The 16,247-nt window shown below is 44.8% G+C and overlaps 1 protein-coding gene and 1 pseudogene across 1 annotated transcript; both read right to left on the reverse strand.

Annotated features, from left to right (window-relative positions):
- Positions 1 to 6,095: 6,095 nt before the first annotated feature.
- Positions 6,096 to 7,610, reverse strand: LOC127673715 (sperm motility kinase 2B-like). The gene has a single exon (XM_052169501.1). It carries the CDS (start codon positions 7,608 to 7,610, stop codon positions 6,096 to 6,098), a length of 1,515 nt encoding a protein of 504 aa, XP_052025461.1.
- A 5,528-nt stretch (positions 7,611 to 13,138) lies between these two features.
- Positions 13,139 to 13,772, reverse strand: LOC127673716 (28S ribosomal protein S18b, mitochondrial-like; annotated as a pseudogene).
- Positions 13,773 to 16,247: the final 2,475 nt, after the last annotated feature.

Consider the following 16,247-nt stretch of genomic DNA (forward strand, 5'->3'; position numbering starts at 1 on the left):
TTCTTTATTTTACTTTGTTTCTTTCTTTCCTTCTTTCTTTCCTTCTTTCTTTCCTTCCTTCCTTCCTTCCTTCCTTCCTTCCTTCCTTCCTTCCTTCCTTTCTATCAATACTGCCACCCCAATTCTCTTGTATTTTGAGAGCAGAGGTCAGCTTTGGTTATTCACAAGTCTTGAAGTACATCTTGTTTTTTGAAGCAGAGTCTCCTCTGAACTTAGGAGTTCCTGGATTTGGCTAGACTGGCCAGCTTTCAAAATCTGCAGATCTTCCTGTGTCCAGGATTACATCACAAACCACCATTTCTGGAGGTTTTCCTTGGTTGATGGAGGATGAAATGTAGGACCTCTTGCTTATAAGGCTGGAGTTTCAAAATGAAAGCAACTTCTCAGCTGCTGTGGTGGCCCTTGCCCTCCATCCCAGCTCTTGGGAGGTGGAGGCAGACAGGAGGACCCCTGGTGAGTTAAAGGCCAGGCAGAGTTCAGTGGTGAGATACTCTCTCAAAAACAAATCATGTGCTAGTGAGTGTGTGTGTATCACCTATATACACACATACACATGAATACATATATTATATGCATTCATATGTACACAGACACCAGCAAAAATCAGTTTCAGAGAAAATGTTACTAAGGCAGGCAGGGGTTGTGGACTCTGCTGACACTTGGCCCTTCTGTTTTCTGTTTCTGCCTCTCGAATGGTGAGAGAACTGGTGCCAACCACTGACCTGTCCCTTAGAACCCTCTCTCATCTACTTGCTGCCTGCTGGGATCCCTAGAACCAGTGAGCAGCAGCTTCCAGGACTTCTTTGATGGCAACACGGGAGGCACTTTTGGTAATAGGTCCAAAGACAACTCAGAACCATCTGCTCCTGGTCTCCTCATCAGTGTTCCTGTTACTCTACAGCCCCAGGGGAGCAGGGTGTGGTTTCAAAAGGACATCATTGCTTGCCAATGCAAGGTTGTCCTCTTCCAGAGGGTTTCGGTTGGAGTCAGAGTTCACAGACTCTGATTCATTGTGCCTGGTCCACGATCAGGGAAAAAGGGTTCACATCAAATGGACACAGTGACTTAGCTGCAGGCCCTAGGGGTCAGAACACTGCAGGGCCACTGCCTCCCAACCCCTCTGTGGCAGAGCCCCAGTCATCTGCGGGGTCCTAGAGGTCCTCTCATGCTTTGTGCTAGAGAAAAATGCAGGGATGCTGGGGTGGAGGGGCCAGGAGAATTCAATTCAATGGAACCCAGAACTGAGGTCTTGGAAAAGCAATAGTCATCAGGGGTTTCATCATCCAGGATAGGCAACAGGAAGTCTAGCCTGTCAGAGAATGTTTAAGGTGGGAAGAGATTCAGATGGACTAGATTTGTTTTTGTGTTTTTGGTTTGTTTGTTTTTTACAGCTTTATTAATGTAGACCACTGGGACCCTTATGGAAGAAAAGACCAAACTTACATCAGTCTCTGGACCAGCAGGCAGGAACCAAACCAGATCAGACAGGCACGAATGCATTGCCACAGGGCAGGTTTGCTTCTGACCCAGGACACTTGCCTGGGAAGTCAGGCCACTGTCCTTTCCAGCCCCACCCCCAAGGCCCAATTTCATCTTTTTGACCAAGTCTCATGGCTGGCTGGCCTGGAACTCACAGAGATTCTCCTGCCTTTGCCTTTCTAATGGCTTAACGGAAGTCATAAGCCAGACAGCATAGCTCCTACCCCTGATATTTGTAAAATTATAATTAAAGCCTGACTTTTAAACCAGCCAGGTCTTAGAACTACAGATGGACAGGAATCCAAGGTCTCCCCCATGCACCCTCATTTTACAAGTGGGAGACCCACTCCTCAGAGCACATTTATGGACATCCCCTGCCCTGCAGGGGAAGTGGGGTAGGCTCAGATTAGAGACACAGTTGAAGACAGCTGCAAACTTGAGTGCTGTGTTTGCCTCTAGAGCTCCTGGACCTAAGAGCTAGAGTTCTCTCCTGACATGGAGACTTGCCACTTGCTAGGGGACATCCAACAGCATAAGATGAAATGCATTCCACAAAAGCAGCAGACATCATGCTAAGCCTTTCACAGAGGTGCAGAGGGCTGGGGCCTGTGTGAGTGAATCTTCCTGCTGCCAGGGAGAAAGGAGAAAAAGAATCAGTTGACCAGGAAGACCCCCATTCTTCCTGCTAGGCTGGGCCTGTTGAGCATAGGTATGGGCAGGTTTCTGTCACCATTTTTTTTTCATGCTAGGGGTGACCCAGGACTTCGGGCATGCTAGGAACAGCTCTGCTTCTAAGTTGCTACATTCCAGCCTCCCTCTCCCTCCTCCCTCTCCTCTTCCTTTATCCTTTTTGATAGAAGAAATGTACTTCAAGTAATATGACATAAAACCTTCCATCCCCCCCCCCAAATAGTCTATCTTTAAAGTAAATGATAATAAACAAATGAAACCCCGACCAGTTTGAGCCAGTTTGGGAAGGAAAAGGTGTTTGTTCAAATTCACCATTTATCCAACAGACACCATCATGGGCTATGTAACCCACACCCCTTTCTTTATTTATTGTATTTATTTTGTGAGACAAGATGTCATATATCCCAGGCTGGCCTAGAATTTATAAGACCTCTTGAATTTTGTGGAGGGCTGGGATCACAGGCATTCATGGTGAAGTGTGGTTTGCATTTTGCTAGGGATCAGATTGAACCCAGCATTTTCTGCACAGTAAGCAAGAACTCTAACTGAGCAGGTGCCTCAACCTCAGTCAGTGAGTCTTTCTGCTAATAAAACAGCATCCTCTAGGGTCTCTGAGTTCAAGGCCAGTCTAGTCTACAGAGCAATTCCAGAACTGCCAATGCCACACAAACCCTATCCAGAAAACTTAATTAATTAAAAATAATAAAATAAATACAATTAAATTTAAAAATTAACAAAACCAAAACCTCCATTTTCCCCTCAAACAGGAAAGGGTTGTGTTCCCAGATATTGGATAATTCTGTAGGGTTTTTTTCCTTATCCCAGAGAAATCTATCCAGAACCTGCTATATTGATGGAGACAATACCAGACCAACACACATGAAGCTCTGGGTTCCCCACAAGGAAACACCCCACGGAAACAGGTGTGTGGCACACATATACTCTGAGCACTTGGAGAAAGGAGCAGGAAGATCAGACATTCAGGTTCATATCAGATCCCACAGAGAATGCAAGACCTTGTTTTTAAAACAAAAAAATTCTGAGCTTCTGTGCTGGAGGGCTGACTCAGCAGTGACAAGTATTCAACTGGCTTACAGGGGACCCAAGTTCTATGCCCAGGACCCATGTCTGGCAGCTCACAACTCAGGGTCTGCAGATGGACACATCAGTTTTAGCATAAAAAAAGTACATTTACATTTTTTAAAAAAGAAAATTGCATCAATGTAGCTATTCACGTGACTGACTCATGAAGTTGTTAGGCCATGATTTGATACATGAAACAGATAAAAATGTAAAGAGGACTTTTGCCAGGCAGTGGTGGGAACAGCCTTAATTCCTAGCACCAGGGAAGGATAGGCTGGCAAATCTCTGAGTTTAAGGACAACCTGGTCTGAGAACAAGCTCCAGGACAGCCCTAGCTGGATAGAAAAAATATGTCTAGAAACAAAATAGAACAAAACAAAATTAAATTAAAAATATTTTTCATACATGGGTAAAAATCATGCTTGAACTTATTGTTCTTTATGGAGAGGGTGCTGTAACACCAGGACTGTGTGCTTGTTTGCTCTGTGTCAAAATACCAACTACCTCAGACAGACAGACAGACAGACAGATGGGCAGATGGACAGACAGACAGACAGGAGTGCAGGGAAACAGAGAGCTGATTTCTCCTTCCTGTTGGGTCATTAGAAGAAGGCTTGTCATCCCTGTACATGATCTGTTTCTTCCCAGGATCTGTCACTTGAAAACTTTTACAGAGCTTTACATGTGTATGTGGGTTGTGCTGTCTAGCAACGCTCCAGGGTTACCCCTCTTGGTAACAAGGAGGATCATGGGGAGAGAATGGGCCTTGTCCCCTCAGAATCTCCATATTTCAGTGAACGCCCTTCAGTCATGGCTCGTGCTCCTGGAACTTAGTACTCAGTTTCTGCATGGAGACCACTGCTGTGTCTGTCTCCCAGGGGGAACTCTGCTTGCTTCATTGTCTTTTAGTGTTCATGCAAGGGGGTGTTTTCCTGTGGTTACCTTCATCTGGTGCTCTAATATTTTATAGTTGCTTCTCCCTCAGGCATTTCAGTTGGATTAGGAGAGGACATGAATTTCCCATCTTTCCCTACAATTTAGTGTACACTTCTCCTCAGTCCCCCAGAGTCAACCCATCAGCTTCAGATGACTAATTCTGAGCTGACACAGGATCAGACATGCAGACACAGACAAATACATGTGACACTTATGTTCCCTGAGAGCTTCTGAGGCAGAGTCTGTATGAGGTAGAGTGCACTTTAGAGAAGATTGTTTCCTGAAAAGATTGGTAACATAAAGAAGCCAAGGGCAAGGGCTTAATACTGGGACAAGTGGAAGCATGGTGTGAGGACAACTCAGGAATCTGAGAGCCATCAGAGTGACAGGTGAACGTATGAATGGCTTCAGGGCCAGTGAGATGAGGTTCTCTAGGCACTGGGAGTCTATCAGGTATGATAGGGTTCAGAGTTGGCCTTGTTAGGTGATGTCCCTGTGGCAGAGCACATCTGGTCTGTGTCAGTAGAGATTGTCCTCTCACCGAAAACATCTCTTCTCTCTTTCAACAAACATCTTCCTTCTGCCCCAGATCTGATTTGTTCACTAAGGGACACTTGCCTGCAATCAGGCATAAGGGAATGAGGTGGATCGTGCATGTAAAGAGGAAAAGTGAACACCTTGTCTCATACAATTATTGTCCTGTGGGTCAGGATGGACCTGTGGCTCCTCACAACCCTGGGATCCAACCCATGCCACATCTGCATGTGGAATTCCCAGGGTTACCATGCCTGCCTCTATAAAAATGGGTCAAGCTGATGGTACCTAATGCTCTCCATGGTACTTCTGAGAATGCTTGCTGGGTCCAGAAGAAAGTCCACACTTAGCTTCTACACTTCCTCCTTCAGGTACCTGAAATCTTGGTCCCTTCAAAGACACTTTTAATGATTTGGCAGATTAGTGCCTGAATTTAATTTTCCTGGGGCTTTTGAACACCACAGGCCCAATTTTCCTATGTAAAGAAGATACAGGGAAATCTCTGAGTTCGTCTTTCACAAATATCAATTTAATTCTCGGAGTTATAACAAACATATCAAGAAGCCTTATATCCTCTACTAAGAGTGAGGCAGGGCCATGCACCTAGTGGAGGTGTCTGATGTGAACCTGGGTAGACAGAGGGGCTCCTATCGCTGCCAGCTTTGGACAGGCTTTCAGCCTCTGCTCTGAATAGTGATGATGTTGTGATGGCCTTGGACCACCTGGGATATCTTCATTTGCTTCCTTCCTCCTGGCTGGACTCAGGGCACTGATTGAAGCTAACAGACCCAGAACATGATGGCTTTCCACTAGGCTCCTCCTGAGGTCCATGTCTACACTTGTGTCTTCTCCAACACTGTGGCTGTAGGGTGGTAGCATTGGGCATCCTCTGGTGATCTTCTAAAATGCAACAACACATGTGTGAGGGACTGAGAAACTCAGCTGCACAGGGCATCTCTCCAGCTGTGGTAACCCTGCTCCACACTGCTCCCCAAGCTGCCTCCTCCTCTGAACCTTCCTCCCCCCCATCTCCTAGCTCCCACCCCATCCAACCCTCCCCACCCTCAGAATCTCCTCCTCTTCCTTCTCCCACTTCCTCTTCCTAGCATGGTCAGTACCTTCCTGTTGTCTCCTTCTTGTGCAATGCGCCAGATACGCATTATAGATGCCTTATGGCATGCTAGATCTGTTGGTAGGTTCAATTTAATCATAATCCTAGTGTCTACACCTAGATTCCCCATGTATCCTACCATATACATACACAAAAGTATAATCTGCCAGTTGACACAGACATGAGTAAAATAGAGATATTCAAGTAAACAAATATACCTGGGTCCAGCCTGATGGTTTTCTTAGGATGCCTTCCCCGTGTTTCATTTTTGTGGGGAGATTTTTTTCTGCCTCAGACGAGATCTGTTTTGTGTTGGAATACAGCAGCACAAACTCAGGAGGTTTCTTCCCATCTTCCTGGCCCACCACTTAAACCCTCTGGGTGGGCCCCTGCTGGGTTCCGGCATATCCTTTGCTGAGGTGGTGGGGTGGTCTGCTGTGCTTTCCTTGCTCTGGCTATTCTTGGCTCCAAAGTGCATGGAGGAAATGCAGGGCGCACTCCTAGAACTTATGTGGGCTTGGCCCATTGTGGGTGTTGTCTGGAGTGTCCTGCAGGGAAGGACACCAGGCCAACTAACACTTCTTGCTCTCCTCTCTCTAGGAGTGAAATGACCTTCACTCGTGTAAGATGACCAGTGTAATGCTCGTTGCATTTCTCTACAACTTTGTTCAAGGTTGAAAGTGGTAGGATCATCAGGGGAAGGTAAAGGTGTCCTCAGTGGATTCATGGGCTTAGAACGGGTCAGGCTGTCACATTCATGTTGTTTCACAGCCTGTTGTTTCAGGAAACTATAACAGGCCATGTCCTGGTTGTATTTTTTACGAAATAGAGAGTCTTTTATATCTTCTTCTCTGAAGCCAAGGTGGCCCATGGCTTTTATAATGGCCACATCTGGGCCGAGGGTGGGCAGCTCCTCACGAGGATGCGTGAACACCTGGGAATCTTCTCTGACCCAGGGATGCTTCAGAACTTCACCAATGGTTGGCCTCTGTTTGGGGTCTGCTATAAGTAAAAGTCTAACCAGGTCCTGGAGTTCTCTTGATAGGCGAGAGGGGACAGGATACTTTCCTGACACAACCTGTCTTCGAAAATGTAGTAAGTTGGAAGCATCAAATGGTACCCTTCCGGTGATCATAAGATACAAAACGATACCCAGGGTCCATACATCGAGCTTGTGGCCGTCATATAGTCTGCCAAGGAGGAGCTCAGGCGCAGCAAAGGGGAAAGTCCCACAGTGATAGCTCAGCCGCTGTCCTGGCTTCACTTGGGCACTCAGCCCAAAGTCAATTACTTTTATTTTTCCATTGCTATCTATCATGATGTTGTCCGGCTTGAGATCTCTATGAACTATACCTTGGTCATGGCAATAGTTCATAGCATGTAAAATTTGTGTGAAGATTGCCCTGGCTTCATCCTCCTGCAGGTGGCCAGCCTCTAGGATGTGGTGGTAAAGTGACTTGCCCTCACACAACTCCATGATCAGGTATACTCTCTTCTCTGTCTTGATGACTTGGAACAGAGAGATAATGTTGGGGTGATTTAAAGTCATCATGCTCTCCACCTCTGATGTGACGGGATGGCACCAGTTCTCTTGCTTGGGTATCATTTTCACAGCCACGGGGGTGCCTGTGAGGCGGTGATGGGCCAACTTCACATTGGAGCGGCCTCCATGGCTAATGGTCTTTCCAAGGATGTACTGAGAGTGAAAACTCTCTGTGTTAGAAAATCTGGACTCAGATCTGAGGTTCTCTGAATCCTCTTTACTCCCAAAACTCATTTGGGGCAACAAGGTATAAATGCTACCTAAGAGGTAGAAAAAAGAGAAAGGGAAGAAAGAAAGCTATGATGAAATCTAAATAATGAGAAACTAAGCAAAACAGAAAACTAAAACCCAACAAAAATAACAAGAGTAGATACACAGAAAAATAAAGTCAAAGAAAAAGCCAAGGAAATCCAAAATAAAAAGCCCAAGGCAAAGTCTATAGGAGTGGATGCTCAGCTCACCAACACTAAGAAGGAATATTACTAATTGTGTAAAAAGAAAAAGTTATGAGGAAATGTATAAATGATCAAAGAAATTTAAAAAATCAATAATTTGAAAATCTAAGCAATATAAAATTAAATGAAAAGAGAAAAAGGAACTCCAAACAAGCAAAACTATATAAAAGTTAAAACACTAGAGATAAAAACAAAATATAACAAACTCACCAAAATTTCTAGAATATGCAAAGAAATATAAAAACACTGAGAAAACAACTTAATGAATAATTGGGAATGATTGGGATAGGGATGTGGAAACGAATATCTCGGGATTCATACAAATGTTTGATATGTATATATATATTTCCAATCCTTAGCCATCACAGTGTTGAAAACTAATTGTAGTTTGATATTTTATCTAATTCTAATGAGATGGCCAAGGGCCCATTGCTGGTATGGGTGGATGTGGGGGATGGAAATCCTCTTCTATGCTGTCCATGGGAGGATATAAGCTGGTGTGGCCACTGTAAACAAACGTGTGGGTATTCCTCAGAAAACTAGAACTAGATGTGCCACGTGACCCAGCTGTCCCACTCCTGGGATATACTCAAGGGATTGCTTTTCTTACTGCACAGACACATGTACATCCATGGTTAGTAAACAGACTAGATGTCCATTCAGCTAAAGAATGGCTAGTGAAATGTGGTACCTTCACTCAGTGGAATGTTATTCAGCTAGAAAGAAAACTGACATCATGAAGATTCCAAGTAAATGCATGGAACTAGAGGACATTACAGTGAGCTAACCTAGACTCAAGAGAACAAACATGGCATGTTCTCAAACAGGCACATCCTTATTCGACAGATTTATTAGTACACCTCTCTTATCTTAGAGAAATTACATTTATTAGTATAACATTTGATAGTGTAACTGTCAAGTCTCAGAGAAATTTCCTTGTGCAATAACACAAAACTCACAACTGGTCAAAGACTGGAGACTAAGGGTTAACAAACAGCTCAGACAAAAATTGGGATGGCTACATTATACCTTACCTCCCTCCCTCACTGCCTGCCTCACTCCCTCTTTCTTTCCTCCCACCCTACCTCCTTACATCCCTTCCTCCCTCACTGGCTCAGAGACTATCATGGAAAAAAGGGAACAGAGACTTTGTAAGAACCACAGGTTGGGAAGAGCCAGAACAAAATATGTTCTTTATACAACAAGACCACTGCACCCATGAATTTACAACAGAGTGGCTGCCAGCCTGAGATCTGCACAAAATCATGCACTCAACCATGACTAACCCATAGTGGGAACATTAACAGTTGATGACATCTAGGAAAGAGAGAGGCATTATCCTTAAGGATGTGGCTCCTGGAATGTCAACCACACTCCAGTTGAAGTCCTCACACACATGAACATATGACAGCAGGCTATTAAAAAAGAAATGAATGTGTGGGTTGTGTGAGTGGCTGGTGTGAAGGAACTGGGAGGAGTTGAAGAAGGGCAGGGAGTGACTTGGATCCAAACACACTCTATGGCGGTCTGAAATTCTCAAAAAATATTATCAATTTTTAAAACCACAAAAAATCTAAAAACTTAAAACCCCAAACAAAGCCAAAACAGAAACAACCAAAAATGCAATAAATATGAAATCCTAGAAGAATATGAGACCGCCAAAACTGTCACAAAATTCCCCAAAATGTAAATGTCATAAAAACAAAAGAGAATTTCAAACAAAAACCTCAACAAACCCTGAAAGCCAAAAACCAGCCTAGCAAAGAAACCAGAAAATTAAATCCAAAGCATAAAAGGTTAAAACAAATAACCCCCAAGGTGGTAGTGGTACTTACCTTTAATCCCAGCATTCAGGGGGCAGAGGCAGGTGGATCTCTGAGTTTGAGGCTGGCCTGGTCTACAGAGCAAGTTCCAGGGCAGTCAGGGATACACAAAAAAAAAACCTGTCTCAGCAACGAAAATCGACAAAAAACAAAACAAAACCCCTCCAATATCCATAGGTTGGGGAGACATTTCCGTACTTAAATAGCAAAACACAAGTGCAGAATTTGGGTCATTAGAAACCCTGTATAGAAACTTTCAACCGAGTAATTGTAATTTCAGATTATGACGTGGATCAAAGATCCCAACATAAACCAGGACATACTAAGGCTAATAGAACAGAAAAGGGGCGGGGAGGGATAACCTTGAACTCCTTGGCCCAGGAGACAATTTCCTGAACTGAACACCAGTGGCTCAGGGACTAAGATCAACAATAAATTGGACCTCAAGAAACTGAAAGCTTCTGTAAGGCAAAGGACACTATCATTAGGACTAAACAACAGCCTCCAGATTGAGAAAGGCTCTTCACTATCCTACAGCTGATCGAGGGCTAATATCCAAAATATAGAAAGAACTCAAGAAGGAGCTTACCTCCAAAAACCCAAACAACCAAATAATAAAAAATTATTACCAATAAAATAAAACCAGTAATCAAAAAATGGTTATAGCTCTAAACAGAAAATTCATAACAGAGGAAGTTCAAATGGCTGAGAACCACTTTAAGAAATGTTCAATATACTTAGTCCTCAGGGAAATACAAATCAAAATGACTCTGAGAGTCCCTGTTACAACCTTCAAAATGGCTAAGTTCTAAAACTCAAGTGATATCACATGCTGTTGAGGATGTGAAGAAAGGGTAACACTTCTCTGTTGCTGCTAGGAGTACAAACTTGTACAGCTACTCTGGAAATCAATTTGGCAGTTTCTTAGAATATCTGGATTAGCTCTAACTCGAGAACCTGCTCTACCACTCCCAGGCATATACCCAAAGATGTTCCACTATCCCACAAGGAACATCCTCAGCACTATTCATAGCAGCCTTATTCATAACAGGCAGAAACATGAAACAACCCAGATGTCCCTCAACTGAAGGCATTAAGAAAATTTGGTTTGTTTACACAATGGAATACTACTCAGCTATTAAAAATAAAGAAGGCATAAAATCCCAGGACAGTGGACTAAACTTGAAACTATCCTCATGAGTGCATTAATCCAGACCCAGAAAGACAAATATGGTACGTACTCACTTATAAGTGGATTTTAGCCCTAAAGTACAGGTTAACCATGCTATAATCAACAGACCCATAGAAGCTAAGTAACAAGGAAGACCCAAGAGAGAATGATTGAATCTCACTCAAAAGTGGAAATCACTTCGAGTTGGATGGAAGGAGGTACCTGGTGGGGAGAGGGCTTGAGAGGGGAGCATGGATAGAGATAAGTTTGGGGAGAGCAGGGAGAGGTAGCAGAAGAGCTCTCACTGTGGTGGATGCATCTCTGGGATGAGTTGGAGACTTCACAGGGATGCTGTTGTGGGAGGCTCTAGGGAATCTACAAGAGTGAAGCTAGCTGATATTCCTAGCATCTGGGGTTGGAGAGACTGAAGTGGCCATCTTCTGTAGCCTGGCAGGATTTCCAGTATGGGGAGAGGGACACTAAACAACCTACAAAATCTTCAACCTAAAATTTGTCCTTCCTTCAAGATGTTCATGGATAAAGATGGAAGAGTATTTGAAAGGCCAACCAATGACAAGCCCAACTTGAGACCCAGACTAAAAGGATAGAACCTAAGGTAACTGTCTTCTGTGAGGCTTCGTCCTGCAACTGATGGAAACATATGCAGAGTCCCAGACTCCAACACTAGGCAGTTGGAGTCTTGTGGAAGGGTGGCGATAGAATGAAGCAAGCCAGCGGGGTCAAGGACAGCACAAGAAGACCTAGAGAGCCAACTAACCTGATCCCGTGGTCAGAGAATGAAGCACCAACCAAAGAGCATGCAGGGGCTGGACCTCGGCCCCTACACATTTGTAGTGTATATTCAGCTCATCTTCAGGGGTGTTCCCTAACGAATGCAGCTGTCTCATACACTGTTGCCTGCCTTTGGATCTCTTTCCCCTAGCTGGGCTGCCCCTTTCCTGGCCTCAGTGGGAGAGGAGATGCTTAGTCCTACTAGGACTTGATGTCCTAGGGCAGGGTGGTTCCCAAGGGTCAGCCTTCCTTTCTCTGAGAAGGGGAGGGAATTATAGCAGAAGGGGCATGTGAGATGGAACTAGGAAGAGAGGAGTGAGGGGGGCTATGACTGGGAGGTAAGGTAAATAAATAAATAAATAAATAAATAAATAAATAAATAAATAATCTTTACAAAATTAAGGTAAATGTCTTACCTTCGGAACAATGGCCAAGCTGACTGATGGCCTCAACACTATCCCTTACACAGGTGTTCTCACACCTGCCACAAGTGCACCTAAGCACACTCGTGCACACGCACACTCTCTCACTCTCAAACACACTCTCACATACACTCTCACACACACTAACACAAACACACAGGTGCACTCAAACCCACGCACTGCTATCCCTACACAAACACACACAAATAGGTACTCACACACAAGTAAACTTAAAACACAACACACACATTCTATACACACACACACACAATCACACACACTCAAGTAACACTCCTCCCAAACACACACTGATCTAGCCACACATTCTCATGCTCACACACAAATCAAATATAAAATCCACACACAGGTAACAAAATACAACCAAATCGCAGAAAGCACCACTCCAACAACTCCTCTCAACGCACTCAAAGAAATCCAGGTGTGGCCACAGCTTAACATGTGCTGGCTGGACTGCATCACAATCCCTCCTCATGAGGTCAGAGCAGGACCTGTCTTGACAGGGTTGGGAGGGACTCCAAGCCTCTGGCCTAGGTGGGCTATGGAGACTAATATTAGGCTTTTAGAAATCAAAGCCTGTAGGATGTTTTGCTGTCCTTAGGACTCTGGTTAAAATGATTTCTGGGTCCTCTGCTTTAAAGTCCTCATACCTACACTCTGTACATCAACATGTGTCCCAACTGATGGGTCCTAGATGATGTTAAAGCTTAACATAAAAAAAAGTTCTGCTTGTTAAGACCTAGGTGGCAGCTGCCATTTTGACATTACCATAGCGATTTCATTTTAGACCTGTAGCCAGCCATCTTACATTATTACAGAGGACCTTTCTTGAGTTCGGCTAACCATTAACTGCACACCCCATTAAGTAATATGTTCTGGTGTTCTGACCCTTGCCCTCCTTTAGGAACAATCATAACTAAGGTCAGTTAGAATGGCTTCCTATAGTAAGCAAGAATAAGCTTGAACCTGAACCAACCACCCAGCTGCCTGGCAAGATTCCCTGCACCTGTGTATAAGCTTTTATGGTTGCTGTGAGCTTCTGTGGTCTATAAGCCTCTGGGAAGCAGTCTGGATTGCAGTCTCAACTCCTGAGTCCTCTCTCCCGTGGCTGTTGCCATCTGTACCATAGGTATCAAGGTTCACCTGCCAACAATGTGGAGGCTGGTGGAGTCATACTGACAGTACCATGTACAGGAAGATAGGCATCGGTTCAGGGCTCAATCTGGGGAATGTAGTAACTGAGAAGACCACACTCACTGGCTTTCTGGATGGCCTGGGTCAGCTTCTTGTGTTGCTTCATAGACTCCAGGGTATGGGGCATGGAAGATGATTCTCCTATGGGCACAAACAAACTGTTCCAAGAGCTTCACATCCCTAAAGTCAACATGCACTTTGAGATACTTGCACACGGGACATGGATTCCCAGAAACTTGATTGTTAGGAATACCTGTCTGGTCCATTGTGCCACCAGCTTTGTGGTTGAGGAAATAGTCAGCCCAAACATGGTGAGAGCCATAGCCATTCAGGTATTCTCCTGAATCCAGGGAATTCCAAGGTTTGTTTTCATAAGGGAAGAAAGGAAGGGAGGTTGAAGGGTCTTCTTCAGGAGGGCCTCTGGTGCAAAGATTCTGGAGGGGAACCTCAGGTCCATAGGAACTTCCTAAGAGTGTAGGAAGCATTAGCAGCATGTGCCACAAGGAGGCAGCCATCATGATGTGCACACATGATTTCCAGCCTGCTGGAAGAACAAATGAGCATGCTCAGGATACGGACTAGGGCGGGTATGTGCGATTTTCTTATGTGGGCGAGTGGCAACAGCTTTAGGGTTTGGCTGTGGAATAAATGAAGAAGAGAAGTCTAGACATCTGCTCCTTGCTCTTGTGTTCTCCAAATCATGATGGCATCCTGAGAATTGCAGAAATCAGAATTCCCCATGTCACTAACCACAGGCCCCAGAAGTTACTTTTGTCATTGCAAATATTGAACTGATGGATAAAAGTGACCTCCTCTCGGTGTTTAATTTTTTTTCCTCCATTTCCAAGCTATCTTTCTCTATTCTTCAACACAAAATACTCTTCAACCAGCAGTTGTTTTTCTTTCAAGAGTTAACACAAATTATGTGTTAATTCTTTTCAGAGACATAAGTGCCTCATGGTAATAGTTTGTGAGCCAATGAGACGCAGGGAAAAAGATCCCTGTGCATGAGTCTGCTCCCAGGACACCACACTTCTACCACCTTGACCCAGTAGCTCCATGAAATGGCTCATTCTTGGGACAAACAGTACATGCAGGCACACACACACACACACACACACACACACGCTCACACACAGACTGAGTACAGAATCACATGGTGTTTCATCAGAAGGGTGGTTTAAGGTAAAGCTCAAGGGAAGGTTTTAGTGCTCAGCACACCTGGATTGAGATCCCTTTTCTATAGCTGCTGTGGGAAGGAAGACAGCCCTGGTCTGCATCTCCCTCCTGTTGTGGAGAGCCCTGGGCTTGTATTTTGATGCTAATTCCACTCCTGGGAGAGGCTCCAGACAAGGAGTTGATCAAATGTACAAGTGCCTTGTGAACCTTTTCCCCACCTTAACTTTTCAAATAAAGGCTAGAGTCGATGATTGGGAAGGAGCAAGGAGGAGGAGCTGAGAGTTAGGGGGAGGAGAAAAGGAGCTATGGTAAGGGGGAGGAGCTACTGAGGATCATCAAAGAGGAGGCAGAGAAGCTCCCGTCCTGAAGAAACCTCGAGTGTTATGGGATAACATAGATGGGAATAGAGTAGTGTAGTGGGAGATCCACACAGTCTAGATGTACAGCTTGTGCTGATATTGACTGAGTTGAGATTTCTTTTACTAGACAATTGGGTGCGAAAAATTCAGCAACAAAATGGTGACCAACTTATTACTTAGAACCTTACAAGCCGGATATAAAAAGTTGACTGAACCCATGGCCTGAATAGAGCTCTGGCAGTGATATAGGCTGCAGCAGTGTGGATTGGAAGCTGACTAGGTCTGAGAGGCCTACAGGGAACAGCAGAGAATAAAATAAACCCAAGAATAAATCAGAAGACAAAGGGGACAAAGGGTTCCGCACCAGGTAATTCATTGATATAAGAGAGAGATATATAACATCTTGTTACTTAGAGATGAGAAAAACAATAAATGTGTTTTTGGCTTTATGTGATGATATTTTGAATTGGTTTGACAGGGATGGATTTAGAGCAAAAAAAAATCACCTTATCATTTACAGATAGTGCAATACTCCCTTTCAGTCAGTTAAAATCGCTCCTTTGCACACCAGGTTCTAGAGAAGGAGCTATGGAGCTGGCTGCTGCCACCAAGGTCCTTCCTGCCACTTGGTCCTGCTGTGCCTACTGTCTGTCTGTCTGTCTGTCTGTGTTTAGGGTGACATGGTGAGTTCCAGAGATCTGATGGGGACAGTGGGGTGATGGGAGTGGGGGTGGGGATGGGGAGGAGGAGGCAATACAGTTTGTCTGTGTTCAAGGCTGGCCTGTGAATTTCCAAAGCATGTGGTGGTGTAGGGCGGGGCAGCAGAGTTGTCTCTGTCTTGAGCTAGCCAGTGACTTCCTGGGACAGGAACCCAAGTGAATCCTGGAACACAGTGTGGTAGGACAGGATCACTCAGCCCAGAGACTCTTTCCAGAAGATTCTAGGTCCCAAGTTCCTTCCAGTCCTCACCCCACCCCTTCCTCTCTTTTCCAAAACAGGCTCTCTCTTCAGGAGTTCTCTGGTCCTTTACTTCTTAGTGCGCTTTAACAGATGACAACACAGGCAACCAGCAGCTGCTCCAGGCCTTCCCCCCCTTCCTCCAAAGTCTTTGGCTTTTGGTCAAAGAGTTCAGTCTGTAGCCCAGGCTAGCCTTTAACTAGAAATTTGTACCCAGATACAAGAATTAAGGTCCTGAGCCACCACACCAAGTTTTACAACCCACTTGGTGTATGTTGACCTGCCACCCAGCTCACCTCCCTTCCCTGTCCTGCCTCACTATCCCCTCAGAAAAGGGCTTTAAGCCCTTCCTTCACTGGGTGACAACGCAGTTAAATGGTGCTTAGTGGGCATGTGGAGGCTTCTGCCCCTGCCCCTAGGCCTGTCTAGACTCCTTCCCCTGGAGGCAGACCAGGTAATGGTTCATTTGGACAGAAGTCAGTCTTTCTATAAAAGTCAGGT

The sequence above is a fragment of the Apodemus sylvaticus genome, chromosome 23 (assembly GCF_947179515.1).
Source record: "Apodemus sylvaticus chromosome 23, mApoSyl1.1, whole genome shotgun sequence".
NCBI classification, from domain to species: domain Eukaryota; kingdom Metazoa; phylum Chordata; class Mammalia; order Rodentia; family Muridae; genus Apodemus; species Apodemus sylvaticus.